This window comes from Agelaius tricolor, unplaced genomic scaffold (genome assembly GCF_023055355.1).
Source record: "Agelaius tricolor isolate 1412-34295 unplaced genomic scaffold, bAgeTri1.0.p SCAF_32, whole genome shotgun sequence".
Classification (NCBI taxonomy): domain Eukaryota; kingdom Metazoa; phylum Chordata; class Aves; order Passeriformes; family Icteridae; genus Agelaius; species Agelaius tricolor.
The window spans coordinates 7,092,731-7,108,099 of NW_027269292.1; the positions used below are offsets into that span (position 1 = coordinate 7,092,731).

Below are 15,369 nucleotides of genomic sequence, written 5' to 3' on the forward strand. Positions count from 1 at the left end.
CGTGGGGGTCTCGGGCCGGCGGATGAGCCCGTGCGCCGTCCAAGCTTTGGGCAAAGCGCGGCGTAGGAGTAACGGGTTCATCCCTTGCCCAGAGGCTACGCTGGGCGCCGGTGGGGACGTGGGCACGACGCCGACTGTTCTCGCACCCCTCGGCACCACCCCACGAGGGTCGGCGCGGCGTCCTCCCACTGGCTGTGTTTCTCCTCGCTCGTGGGGCCACGCGGGCTCAGCTCTTCGTCGGGAAACCCGCGCTGCCGTATGGGTCGCCCAACGTCCTCAGCGCCACCAGCCTGAAAGCGCTGTCCGGGCGCTGAGCGGTGCTGGCCACCGAGCACCACTCCGCCTGCTACGAGAGAGCGTGGCCCCCGGCTTCCCCTCTGGCAGCCGGGTCACGCCTAGGCGCGTAGTGCCGCCCGCCCGAGGGCACGTACAGTGCCACACTGGTGGCTCGTGGGACGCCCGCGAGCTCGGGCTTTGTTTCCGCCATTCGTGGCCTCACATCGTTACTGGGGGACGAGGGTCTCTCGCCTCCGCTGTCCCTTCGCTACTGCTCAGCTCCTGTTTCAGTGTAGAGCCCCCGGAGGTGAATTTCGGAATTTTTTGTCGTAGCGGTGCCCGTTCAGGTCCGGCAGAGCGAGTGACGAGCAGTCTGAGGGACTGTTCCCTCATAAGGACATCGTCTCAGCCCCAGGCAGGAGCCCCGTTACTCGGTTCAGCGAGCACACTAAGAACGGTGGGGGACCCGGGCGCGGAATCGCGCGGCCTCTCCCCGGTCTGCGTGAGCAGTGGCTGCGGCGGCGACCCAAGCGCTCCTCGGGAGCCGTCTCGGCTGAGGGCTGCGCGGGCTACGTGCCCGCCCCGGAGCGCCGCGCGAGCGGTCGTGGCCGAGGCGATGCCGCGACCGCCACCATTGTATTCCCAAGCCCTCTCCCCCCACGCCCCCTCCCGCGCGGCGGCCGCCGCAGCCCCTCTCCATCTCTTGGGAAAGAGCCTTGTTTTGATGCTGCTCGCAATCCACCTGGAGGGGTCTGCGGTTTGCCTTCTAAGCAATTCTGTGGAGAGAAGAAAAAGCACAAAAAGGTGGAGTTGAATTTCAGTAATTCAGCTTCCTCACAGGCGCAGACCGTTAGCACTAGTGGAAATGCACTCCTCTTAGGCAAACCGTTCAATTTAGGATGTCACAGAGTAAAGCCATGTATGGTTTTGCAGTGTTTATTTCAGAGGAAGCAGTGTGGCAGCCGTTTTAAAATGTAAATCAGAATCTATTAGTACAGTACACCTTCTGTGGTACAGTCAGAAGTATAACTCAAGGTATATTATAGAAATCAAAAGGTGGCATTTTAAATTGTGACTGAAGGTGGCAATTCACATATCTCAAGGTGTGACACCCTATTATGAAACGGCACTGTCCAAAGTGTAAAATTACCTCTGAGCCAGATTATCTTTTTTCACTGTATTCAACTACATGTGCTCACCTAGCTTGAGATACAGTGCATGGGCATGCGAGCACTTTATATATAAAGGTAGTTCCATTATATTCTGCAAAAATAAGCAGAGATGCCCAGCTGGTGACAGGACTTGACCCTTAATTAGTTTTTATCTATCTCTGTCACTTTTTGTATTTATACTAAACAATATAAGGACACTTCTTCACTATAAGCAATTGTTAAGCATCTATGTTTTTCTAAAGCTTCAATATTTTGCAAAGCCATCACAGCCGCAGGGCTGAAATTAATTTTCATGATGCATGAAAATTAATTGTAAGTTGTTCCTAAGTGAAGTTGGAATTCTGCAACTTTTCATGATATAAAATAGGACAAGCAAATAAATAGTCACAACTTTCCCCATAGAGCACTTTACCCAGGTAATAGAATTTAAACTGGTTATCATTATCTGCTACACATAAAATTGCAGTGTGAAGTTACTGTCAGTGAGGTCTGCTAATAACTTGTGATGAATGTTATTCACTGTGCAGCAGCAGTGAACAGCTGTGTTGAGGCTAAATGGGGGCTGGAGAATGATTAATAGTCAAGATCTGATATGGAACATCACTTGCAGCTACAGACAGTGCAGAATTATCCTAGGAGTTCTAAGAGGGAGATGAGAGAATGGGGAAAACTGGCAAACCCTTAAGAAAGGCAGCAGATCTGGAAAAATTGTCTCATTTGAAATGGAGGAGGCCAAAATGGGACAGTGACAGTCACTGTGGGGCCTTGCAGGGAGGACAGAAGGTCAGAATAAATATGGTTGATAAATATGGTAATGATTTTGTAGGGAACAGAAGTTAGCAGCAGCCTTTGGAATGAACATATAGTTCTACTGGCTAATATTTAAGCAGGTAAGCCACAGGAAATGCACTAGTGGGTTATACCAGTGGCCCATCTAAATGGCTACTATGAGTTACTTGAGTTGTAATAAAATCTGATTTAAAGATTTATGCATTTGTACTTTGGAGAAGCAGGAAGGAGTTAATGCCATGCTGAATAGGCAGATGTCAGTGATGTCAATACAAAGGGTAGTTGTTCTATATGTAGAGGGCTATCATAAGGGTCTGGAGAATTTTAAATAAAAACTTTTTTTCAGGAATCATTTCCTGAAAAATTTAAGTAGAGTTGGTTAGTCTTAGGAATCCTCACTTAAAATCAAGAATAACATGCATATTTTATTTAGTCTGCTTAGATTTTAATACCTTTGGGCAAATACAGGAGGTTCATAATTCCTATTAACACAACATTAAGCAGCCTATGCTTTTCAAGATATTCGTACCCCCAACACCCTATGAAGAGAGACATTATTTTCTTTGTTCACAGATAAGAAAAACTGAAGGAGAATGTCTACATTACTCAGCTTATACCATCTTCCTTATTTTGTAGTTATACAAATCTCACCTGGGTGTGGCTCCAGACTGAAGTCTAGGCTGAACTGGGTTCCCTACTTGGAAGCTTATGTTCTATTTTTGATTACCATCTCTTATTTGTATCATAGAAAGTCAAGGTTGTGTAGATTTCAGCTGTAGTTAGAATAAATTAATTATTCTTGAAAATTCCTGAAATTAATTCTTCTTGAGAACATGAAGTTCTCAAGCTATATAAGTCAGTGTACATGCTCATAAATGTCCTTCCTACCCATACTGCTGACCATGAAGTACAGCTATGTTGCCAATAAGAGTAGTGGCTAAACACAAATAATAGATTCTTGCCTTTTCTAGCTGCTCCTTTTTATAATACATCATCCCAGAAACCACACCATCACACCACCCACAATGCTACCTAATATTTCCTCCTGAGTCTATATTAGTTTCCATGACAACAAGAAGATAGTATCAGGAAGATTAAACCCCAGATGCTACCTTTGTTTTGCACATTACCAAAGCAAGAATCCATTCATGATAGAAGGAATCTGGAATAAATACTGACAATACTGTTATGTCTGTTGTGGAGATATGAAACTGAGCTGCAGCCAGTTAAATGTAATCCTTTGCCTCTAAATAGGGCTGAGCTGGCAAAAGCAGAAAGCAAAACAAGCTGTTGCAATAGTTAGGCAGTAGCCTTCTATCTTAGCAGGCTTTGATGGCACACCAGCACTGTAGCGAAATCCTAAGTAAAAATTTTGCCAGTGCAGATCAACCACAAGCCTGCCTTTTCTAAAGGTGGCACCCCTCATTTATACATTTTGTAAAGGAACCTCTACACTACTTCCTTATTATTTATTATTCACCTCTTAAGGAGGTGAATGCAGTCCCAGCCTAGTAAGGCACACCACAACAGGATCAAGTACATTCTTGCTGTGTTTAGAGGGTTCAGGGTTCATTTAGTTCTGGTTAATGGTCCTTTTATTTTGATGTGTTAGCATGAACAACCAATGGACAAAACCAGATGAATAACATTGATTGTAGAATCATAGAGTAGTTTGGGTTGGAAGAAACCTTAATCTCATTCCAACCCGCTGCTGTGGGCACAAACACCTTCCATCAGGCCACATTGCTCCAAACCCTGTCTAACCAGGCTTGGAACTCTTCCAGGGATGAGACAGCCACAGCTTCTCTGGGCAACCAGGGCCCCATCACCCTCAGACTAAAGAATTTCTTCCTAACACCTAATCTAAACCTACTGTCAGTTTGAAGCCATTCCCCCTTGTTCAATCACAGCATGACTTTGTAACAAGTCCCTCTCCAGCCTTCTTGTAGCCACTTCAGACCCTGGAAAGGTGCAATAAGGCTTCCCCAGAGCATCCTCTTCTGCATTATGAACCATCCAAGTTTTCTCAGCCTTTCCCTTTAAGAGATCTGTTTTTGAGGCATGCGTGTGCAAATGTGAACCACTCTTGAAAGGATGGTGCCTGAAGACCTGGTGGGCCGGCTTATGGTGATTTTTAGCCAAATGTGGTAGTAGACGTGATGTAAAGAGTAAATGGATATTACTGTGTGTTCCCCTGTAGACCTTTTTTATGAAACGCTGGAAAGTAGGCCAGGTTCCCTCACATCAGCAAGTCTACCTCTTTCATCACTTATGGCAAAGATGGTAAGCTCCGTGAGGCAGGTGCATCAGAATGTGTCTCTTACAGGCTGACTTGCTCTGCTGGGCATGGAAGAGCTCAAGAACGGCCAGGAAGGAGGATATTTCCCTCTCCTGTGGGAGCACCGGGCTCCGGCAACGCCGGTTGCGAGCGCTGGGCGGGGGTGCGGCCCCGGCTCCGCCCGGGCCGCGCGCGCAACTGGCGGGCAGTGCCCGCCCCCGGCCCGGGAGTCACGTCCCGCACGTCTCAGTGCGGCGGCCGCGCGCGCCCCGCTGGGGCATCACCGCGCGGGTCAGGCGGGGCCGCGGGCGGGGCGGCTCCGGCAGCCTCTGCCCGAGGGTCGGAGTGCGGCTGGGGGAGCCGGCTCTTCCTCCGAACCGCGGCCGCACCAGGCTCGCTGCGCGCGTGCCGAGTTGACTACTCTCCCCCTGAAAATCTTGGACAGTTCTCTTCTGGAAGGAACAAGCGTGCTGCCAAATAGTTCTTAACAGTGTTTCTTCTCAAAGCCACTTGCCGCTTCATATGGCATGGGTGTAGTTTGCTATCGGGGTTCAGCCCTGTTAGGTCTGCAGAGGCTGCCCTTATAACAACTTTGCTGTAGACGCAGTGGAGACAGTCCCAGCCTGTGCACAGAGGCGAATGCTGTAAGGCACTGAATGTCTCCACCCAGCACTGTATAAGCAGTCTGGAGAGATTGCCAGTTGCTATTTTTCAACAAAGCATGCTCATGTATTATTACTAACTTTGTGTTGCTATTAGACGGGTAATGGACATGGAGGAAAACTGCCCAACCCTTCCCCCAATATTTTAAACCTTCACTTCAAATGAAATATTTGGACAACTTGGAAGTAGCGTGAGTGACAATACTCCCTGAAGTGCTTCAATTTTACATCTTATTCCTGTTCTTTATACATTTGAGCTGAGATTCATCAAATATTACTTTTTCTTACTGATCATGTAGTAACAACAATGGGAAATATTTGCTTCAGGCAGGCAGTTGTAACTGAGCATTGCTTCAGTTACTAACTCCTAGCATCCACAAAAACGGCTCTTGGGGATTTTCATTGCAGTTTTGCATTTGAACTTGATGTGTGAAAAATTATAGCTCATCATCATCTCAAGGGGACCTTTCAATCTTTTCAAGATAGCAGTGTATCAGGGCTGTACAGCTGTCCTCAGTGGGGAATAAAAAATCTGGGTGATTAGTCCACCATTTCACAGAGCACTTGTGATGCAACAGGTCTCCTAAGTGAATAGTTCAGGAGCTTCACGTAAAAAGATCTTATATAAAAAATCCTGCAGACTTTAATGCAGTAATTATTACATATTTGTGAAAGTCAGATACACCCCTGAAATGCTGTTATGGCTTCAGTTTTTTCATGAAGCAGTGCTTTGGATGAAATCCAGTTCCGACTTTGAGAGCTGTGCAGGGCCATTCATTTAAAACTCAGTTGTGTGCATCTCATTTTCATGTGCTTTTGCAAGCTTTGTAAAAACTTAAACAAGAAGTAGTTAAAATTGCACTGCATTTACAAGACTGTTTTTTAAAAGTAATTCCATGCCTTAGTTTAAATGGTAGTGCAGTTTTAGAGATACTAATTGCTTTTTGTTTCTTAGGGAACACACAAGCTTCTTCATCATGGGAGCTGTAGTAGCTGATGATGGTCCCTCAGGTGTTAAAGCCCCTGATGGAGGCTGGGGCTGGGCTGTCCTTTTTGGCTGTTTTATCATCACAGGATTCTCCTATGCCTTTCCTAAGGCAGTTAGTGTCTTCTTTAAAGAACTTATCCGGGAATTTGGCATTGGATATAGCGACACTGCATGGATTTCCTCTATTCTGTTGGCCATGCTTTATGGAACAGGTGAGTAGTTATCTGGTTTTGAAACAGTATTGTGTCATACAATTAAGTTTGTAAATCTTACAGCCATTTACAGTCTATATCATGACTGCATATCATTACTTGCTTGCAAATAAGGCATTCCAAGGAAGAATTACTAATAATCACATAAATCAGAAGATTTTTTAAGCCCATTCAGTTTATTTAAAATTATGTCTTTGTAAGTGAGTAGTTGCTAAAGATGATGAAAAAGAAAAATCAAAAGGCACTATGAAGACAAAAAATATTGAAGTATTTGACTACAGAAGAAAGGACATTTTTCCTGATTGGCCTGACTTTATGGACAAAGTACAAAACAATCACTGAATTGGAAAGTGAATCACTGAAGTTGGAAAGACCTTAGACCTTTAAGATCATTGATTCCTACTATGAACGTTGTACTTTGAAGTCTACCAAAGAAATACAAGGTATCAGAAAATCAGTTGTAAAAGTTGGTTTATTGTAGCAACTGTAATTTGCCTTTCTTGCCTAGGTCCACTTTGTAGCATATGTGTCAATCGCTTTGGTTGTCGCCCTGTCATGCTGGTGGGTGGCCTTTTTGCTTCAATGGGGATGGTGATAGCTTCCTTCTGCACAAGCATCGTTCAGATCTATCTAACTGCAGGTGTGATTACTGGTAAGTACTATGCTGAAAATGAGTTCACTTATGTCTTAGCTTTAGGCTGAAGTTTTGTTTAAGTGAAAAATACCCGAAGCATAAGGATCACCCAACTGGGCTTTTATAAAGATGGCAGATAAATGTGGAATTAAAAGGTCATTTATTTTTGTTATTAGCATAAAGTGTAATCATAAAGTACAATAATACTATGGGGGTAAAATACTTTGTGTTATCTTAGGATTCTTTTGTCCATTTGGAATAAAACTATTTTCTCTTAAGTCATGAGTCAGAAAAACTGTAATTAGAATGTCTTTAACAATGATATTGTAGGCCAGTATTAATTTTTATGTACCCTCTGCTACAGGTTTGGGTTTGGCACTAAACTTTCAGCCTTCACTCATCATGTTAAACCGTTACTTTGACAAACGCCGGCCCTTAGCCAATGGGCTATCTGCTGCTGGGAGTCCAGTGTTTCTTTGTGCTCTCTCACCGTTGGGGCAGATATTACAGCATGAGTACGGTTGGAGAGGAGGATTCCTTATCCTGGGTGGGATGCTGCTCAACTGCTGTGTATGCGGAGCGCTAATGAGACCTTTGGAGCCACCCAAAAAGGCTGAAGCTACCAAAGAGCCAGCTGAGAAGAAAGTGAAGAAAAAACTTCTGGATTTCAGTGTGTTTAAAGACAGTGGTTTTGTAATCTATACACTAGCAGCGTCTATCATGGTGCTTGGCCTCTTTGTTCCTCCAGTGTTTGTTGTGAGTTATGCCAAGGATTTAGGGTATCAAGACACCAAAGCAGCTTTTCTTCTGACTATTCTGGGATTCATTGATATCTTTGCTCGCCCAATCTGTGGAATGGTAGCTGGTCTTAAATGGGTTAGACCACGCTGTGTCTACCTCTTCAGTTTTGCTATGATTTTTAATGGTTTTACAGATCTCATGGGCTCTATGTCTGTTGATTATGGTGGACTGGTGGTCTTTTGCATTTTCTTTGGCATTTCTTATGGAATGGTAGGTGCTCTTCAGTTTGAAGTTCTCATGGCTATCGTTGGTACGCAGAAGTTTTCCAGTGCTATCGGCTTAGTGCTCCTGGCAGAAGCTATGGCTGTTCTGATTGGTCCACCATCAGCAGGCAAGTATGCTATTTAGCTCAGAATTTAAAATTGTGTGCATTGCATTCATTTACACAAAATATAAGGGAGCTGAGAAAAAGATGCGAGTCACTCGAGAAATGCAGATTTTGCTAGTGTTGCACATATTTCAAAGGCTTTCTGCAGTTACACTCTGAAATACTCCAAGAAGGGATGGAATAAACCATTTCCTTCTTGGGTCTATTTCAAGATTGGTTAAATTGCCATCTCGAGATGCTGCTATTTCTTTCTGAAACCCCGCACTGAACTTCTTATTGGTAGATAGCTGACTGGGATTCAGAATATGAAACCTGTCAATTTTCTTTGGGAAATATTAGGATACATTCTCTATATCCACGGTAGATTTGGAGGAGGAAAGAAAACATCTGAAGGAAGAAAAAAAAATCTTACAAGGAGGCCTATAAAACTGGACTGATTTAAGGAAGGTGGAGTGCTTTTATTGCACGTCTTACAACCCAACAATAAGGGGACATGACAAAATAGTAAAATTCATTAATTTGAAGTCAAAACACAAATTAATTACTAATCAAAGAACATACATTTTACAGACCCTGAACTGAAACACACTTTCCCTCCCAAAACCCACCAGGTCACTGCCACAGAATGTTTACTGTTGATACCAGACAAGTATTTTTATTTTAACAGAACCCCCTTCATGGGAAAACCAGTATTATGCACCACTTCCTCCGATCTTCAGGTTTCGAGAGGCACTTCCTTCATATCCTCCCACCTGTTCTTTCACATCCACTGAATCCTGTAAAAATTTACCTTTACCAGTGTGAGTCAGTTACTCCAGACTGACTATTGAATAACATTTTCATTTTAAGCAGGCAGTCCACTACCCGTGTAGAAAGGTAAATGAAATTGGGAGCAAGAGGATAATGATGATCAGATCATGATACAGATGACACAGATACCATCCATGGATGCACACATTTTTATCTGAAATACAAAGCATGTGTTTGATCTTTCGCATCTGAAGGCGAGGCCGGTTTTATTTCAGATGAACCGCATGCCTCTGTGTGCAGCAGACTATGTGTTTTGATATCTCATGTAGTGTCAGTGACTGTTAAACTGAACTGAAATAACTGAGAAATATTTTGTTACAAACTTGTTTTAATCCTATTTCAAAAAATTTGGTTAGGTAGTCATGGTGATTCTAGACCAGAGAGTCAGAGTGCTTTTAAAATCAGAAGAATATTCACTGCAAGATAATCACTTTTGTTAATTACCTGGAATGTTGCCTTTTTCAGGAAAACTCCTGGATGCAACGGGGAGGTACATGTTTGTTTTCATTATTGCTGGAATTGAAGTTACCACCTCAGCCCTTGTATTGGCCTTGGGAAATTTCTTCTGCATTAAGAAAAAATCAGAAGAACCACATACAAAAGAAGAAGCAGCAGAAAGAGAGGAATTAAACAAATGTGAAAACAAAACTCCTGAAGATTCCAAAGTGGACTCTATTGAAGTGGAGCAGTTTCTGAAAGATGAGCCTGAAAAAAATGGCGAAGTTGTAACTAACCCAGAAACATGCGTATGAGCATAACAAGGAACTGAAAAGTATTTAGAAAAGAAAGATTTTCAACGCTATTTATTTTAGAAACAGAAATAGTTTAGGGCTGGGCCATCTGCTTTAGTAACTTGGGGCTAGTCAGCTCATCAGGTCTCTTTGGAAGCTGATTAGCTAGACAACATCTTATCGGAAACATAGCTTTATTGGTAAAAGGTGGAACATTGTGGTTATATATTTTATGTAAACTAAAAAAGCTTTTATGAACACAAGTAGGCTCTCGCTATGCATCACCAGAAACTGCTCACTTGGAAGATACGGGAAAAGCATATTTTCAGAAAAGTAGAATTATATGTATGTTTTCAGACAATATTGATGAAATTGCTGTGTTGTGTGGCTAAATATATTTTCCCTGTGTTCTCTGTGAAGGGAAAAGAGTTTGAGATGGATAAAAATCTCAGGAACTTAAAGGTCTCCATTAGGTTTTAGAATTTCTTACCTTTTTAGATTTTTTTTTTAGATTAATTGGCTCAGCCCTAATTTAATTTTGATAATATCTGTAACTTTGATTTATGTAAATGCATTTCTGCCTAAACCTGTAACCTTTGCAATTATAATCTGGAAATCCTGTTTTTGGAAAGGCACATTACAGACAGTGTCCTCAGCAGATCACACAAGTGGTATTCTGAGATAGTACTAAAAAAGAAAAAAAAAAGCATAATGGATCCTGACAGACCTTGAGGAAACAAAATTAGTCCACAATTCCATACACTGTTTTCAGTAAAATTTCCCTAGAGCACTGAAAAATATTACAAGTAACACGGACAAGATGATCAGTAGAATATTCTGAAAAAGTGTCCATTTTGCATACAAAAGAAATGATGGTGCAAGTTTCCAGATGACTTACAGAGTGGGTTAACTTAGGGAAGAGACTGAACTACTTTGAAACATGTTAGTCATCCATAAAATGCAACGTTAGCATGACGGGAAGGTTTTAACATGTTTAGTTTTGAGGGTTTTTTTCTACCCCATTTATCCCACTTCCCTACCCCCCAGCTTAATCTATGGAAGTTCAAAGTGCCATTCTTGCTGTTTGAGGAAACATGATAGAACCGTTCATCATTTTTATGATGGCATGGTACTGAATAGAAAAGGAAGGCAAAAGAAAGGCATTGTATTTTTTTTTTCCCCACCCAAAACCACTCAAGAAATGTAATTTTTTAAAATATAAAATCATGCTACTGCATCTCATCTCTCAAATCTGCTTATAAAAAACTGAATAGGCTTTGTAACTGCAGTAACAATCTTCAAAACAGACTAAATTTAACAGATTCAATTTTCTTAGTAGTAGCAAAGGAATATTGGCTTTCAGGTGCCAAAATTGTTCTGCTTAATAACTGAAAATTGAAAGACCCTAATCCCTTAAAACTCAGTATCCACTTAAAATTTTTACCGGAAACAAAGTGCCAAAACCATGAACCATTCTCTAATGAATGATACCAGCAGCTTCCATTGAAGTTTCTTCAAAATGGTTTTGCATTGTTAGGACAACCTTGCACAGAAATCGGAACGTTAGAAATATAACTTTTAAAAGAAATGGATGCTACATAGAATAAACTGGTTTTACATCTTATGTAGTGCATTATTTTAAAGTCTTATTAATTTAGTGGCAGCAATTGTAGTGAACGGTATTTGTAACAGCTTACTTACTGAACTCAGCTCCAGTTTGCTAAAGAATAAATTGGTACTTGAAACACAACACTGATAGCTCCAGAAGGCAAGAGAAAAACAGAATCCACAGAGTAATTTATTATATCCTTGGAGGCTGCTTCAGATGATACATGAAAGCTTGATACAGCTTTCAGATTGGAGTTCCCTGTTGTTTCAAAAAGCAGAAACTAAAAACCTTTCCAAAGGTGAATTCAGATTCTCAGATAGTCATTTTTGTCTTACTGTGTGCTTTGATCACTGGATTTCTTTGCTAGATAATGCTATGCAGTTATCACAGAACGAAATGGTTATTCTGCAAATTGTCTAGACTGCTTTATATGCAACAGAATGTCATTTGTGCTTATCATACTGACTTTCCAGCCTATGTTTCATTTTCCATACATAATACTTTTACAGTTAAGCTGGAAAAAGTTTTATGTTGTAATTTTATGTGATTTGAGACAGAAAAAGAAGTTAGGAAGACAAGGAGACACGGTTCAAAATAATCTTGTAAGTAAAACTGGTGTTCACAGAAAGGCCTCATTTGCCAATACAAGTTATTTTCTTCCACTCAAAGACCAATCACTCTGACTGGGACTGCCAATGCTCTTGTGCTGTTTTCAGCACAGGCCTACCAATGGCTTGCAGTATTTATGACAGCAGGAGATGCTTACTGAATGACAGTGGTCAAATCAAAGGACTCCTTTATTGACTGTGAGGAAAAAAAGGGTTAGAATTTAATTCACTAAGCAGTTTAAAAAAACTTATTAGCAGTGTAAAATCTTTTATCATTTTAATTAATTGCAAGAAGCATCAATACAAAGGTGAGAAACTCCTAATGTAGCTCTCTTAGCAACATCCAAAGTGGCAGGCTTGAGAGTAGTTCAGAGTTCTAGAGCCAGTTAAGCTCCTTGCTCCCATTCTGTTCCACTCAAGGTAACACTGAAGCGTGTGCTAGCCCTCCAGTCCTCTTTCTGTTCAGCTGCCTTTATCTTCTTGGAAAGAGATTCGTTAAATTGATGGGAAGGAAACCTCCATGCCAGATCCCCAGGCTGAACACCTGCTGGCCACTATACTAGACTGTGCTGAAGCATGTACCCAACTGTTCCAATAACCCTTTGCGGCCCTGTCAATACATCTCCTGTTTTATAGATCTCTCTCCTTCCACCCCAGTATGTTAAAAAAATCAAAACCAACGAAAACTAAACCCCACAAGCATCTAGTCCTTAGGTTCCCAGCACTGTCCAGCCAGGCTCCTTTTTAATTTAACTCTGCTTATTGTAAATATTTAAATAGATTGATAAATATTTTTTAAAAAAGTACTTTGTATATTTAAAAGCAAGGAATTGATTTAAAATTCTTCCAGATGCTTTGCTACTGTATTTCTTTAATCTCAATACCACCGAGATGCCCTTAAGAGCAGTCTGCGAGATGTGCTCATCCATATATTTTGAGGATGTATACATCGAAGCCATAAAGCATTGCTAAGGAGACATTGATTGCTCAGGGTCACAGGCAGAACAGTTCCATGCAACATCTACCCAGATGAACCTTCGTTCAACCTTCACCTGATTAAAATTTTGTGATTTGAAAAAAGGGAAAAGGAAAAGGAAGGGAATGTAGGTAATTATGCAACCAAATTGCGAAGCATCCGAAGATTATAGTTTACTCCTACATCATACACTATTGAAACATATATAATTTCTTTTGACACACAGATCATGAATATATCTAAGAAGTCTGGAAAGTAAACAATCAAAAAACCAAAACAGTTTTCCAAGATTCTTTCTCTGAAAGTAGTGAATAGTCTTTTACCCTGCAGGCTAGCAAAATTTTTAAAGCATTTTGGATCTTCACACATTCTATAAATTGTGTACAATAGGATTTATTGTTAAAGTATTGTATGATTGATTATGTAATGGGTCTTAGGAAAGTAAGGGCCTGATGCAAGGAGATGAAATGTGTAATGCCAGTAATACACAGACTATATAAAAAAAGAATACATGTGTTTGCACATACATACATACATACGTATGTATATACGTACGTACATACATACATATATATATATATATATAAATGAATAAAAATACATATGTAAACATGCAAAATACCCGCAGGAGTGGATTACAGACAGTTTGCCCATTTATTAGACAATGAGCAGAGTTAAAATTATTTTCTTCCTCCTATACAAAGATCAGTTTGCTTTTTTGAAAATTCTAAATTAAATATTTTGTACCCATTTGGAGCCTAGAAGACCTCAGCAGAACTAGAAGTCTTAAAGTGATGCAGCTATCTGTTTCAAGATAAGCCAGTTCTCTAAAGTTAAGCCTTGAGATGGATGGTATGAAGGTATGGTGTAAAGGACTGGAGAGATTTTGTGCTAATATTAAATTCCATCTACACAAACGGGTATTAGGCAATGTAGAATCATTCTTTAAAAATAAATTAGAACATTCCCCTAATCAAGCAACCAATCTTCAAAATGAAAAAGCAAAATTCATATATGCACCATTGGTACATCCCAAAGAAAATGTTTAGTTTGGTAGACAATTATAAAAGGAAGAATTTCAGAATGCAAACTCTTACATGTTACAGCATGTAAGTATTGACTTGTGTAGTGTGTCTGTGTCTCTTTGCCACACTCGTCTATAGGATTATGGGAATTAGGATTATGGGAAGCAATTAATTTTGTGCGAGATGACATTTTGTTTGTTGTTAATGCACTTTAATGTAATGTGTATATTTATACTTAGTAATTTTTTTTATGCTTTTCTAGTAAACTGTTGCAAATGTAGTGAATAAATAAATATCTGATTGTCAAAAACTGTGGGTTTGAGAAAATAAGCTCAGAAAAAATTAACAGCCCAATATGGACATTGGGTTTCATTTGCACATGCCTATTAAACAGCTACACAGGGACAAGCGAGTTTATAGAGAAGAGCTGACACTTAGCTGACAGGCAGCCAGAATTTCATGTGGGCAAGGGGACTGCTTTTGCCATGACTCATAGTTTGGCCAATTCCAAAATGGATATGTGCTTCTGCTGTAAATGATCCTGAAGACTATTTTAAAGCATCATCTAATTTAAAATAACAGCAATTAATTTGGTGCTGTGCTGTGTAAAAAATATTAATGTTCTCCTCTGAATAGTGCTCCAGGTTTTGTTTACAGGTAAAGTTTTATGAACTGTCATGACTTACAAAGCTCAAAATATTTTGAACACTGACATGTTGGCAAGCTGTCTTTACTGTCAAGTGATGCTCTTTAGAACTTGAAAGCTCCTAAGAAAACACAGTGCAGGCATACATTTATGTTGTGGGTTTTTGGCTCCTATGGTACCTCAGCTAGGACTGGCTCCTCAGGGTATAATCTCAAGGCTACATCCAGGTGAATCAAAATTACAAGGAGTGTAAGTAATTCAGTGTAGCAAGACCTATCTTTTGGGATCTGAAGATACATACTTGTGCTTAATTCTAAGTACGTCTGTCAAGAGATCTTTGAGAAAACTTTCAAAGCTCACTTTAAAAAGTTTCTCTGTATATTTACACTGAAAAGGTCACAGGTCTAGTTTACATAAACACATCCCCCCCCTTAGTATTTGAATAGATACATGATTACTTTTTTCTGCTACATTAATTAAATTGGCAAGACTTAAGGTGTAATCAAATGCTTTGCAACCCAAGCCATATACTGCTGCAGGAATTAATATTACTCAGTGGACTAAAATGACAGAACTTACTAGCATGCAGTCAGCCCACTCTTGTGACAGAAAACCAGAATTTATCTTTGCCTCTGGCTCTGTTCGAGTCTGAAAGAAAGAAGTAGGGCCATTCACTGTAGGGGAAAATGGGCTTGATCTGATTTGCACAGCTGCTGTTCCCTGCTGCTGGACCTGTTGAAGAAAGTACTCGTCTACTTCTGGAAGAGTAAACAACCTTGACAACAGCAGAGGCACCGCGAATGAGAAGCAACAGCTTTGGAATG

The 15,369-nt window shown here is 40.8% G+C and overlaps 1 protein-coding gene across 2 annotated transcripts in view; it reads left to right on the forward strand.

Annotated features, from left to right (window-relative positions):
* The window catches only part of SLC16A3 (solute carrier family 16 member 3), a 14,506-nt gene extending 297 nt beyond the window's left edge, over window positions 1-14,209 (forward strand). For both annotated transcript variants that reach the window (XM_071451494.1, XM_071451495.1), the window contains exons 2-5: window positions 6,133-6,377; window positions 6,886-7,029; window positions 7,376-8,143; window positions 9,416-14,209. In XM_071451494.1, the coding sequence (XP_071307595.1) occupies window positions 6,155-6,377; window positions 6,886-7,029; window positions 7,376-8,143; window positions 9,416-9,702 (1,422 nt within the window). In that variant the 5' untranslated portion in view covers window positions 6,133-6,154 and the 3' untranslated portion in view covers window positions 9,703-14,209. The remainder of the gene's footprint in view (window positions 1-6,132; window positions 6,378-6,885; window positions 7,030-7,375; window positions 8,144-9,415) is intronic.
* Window positions 14,210-15,369: the final 1,160 nt, after the last annotated feature.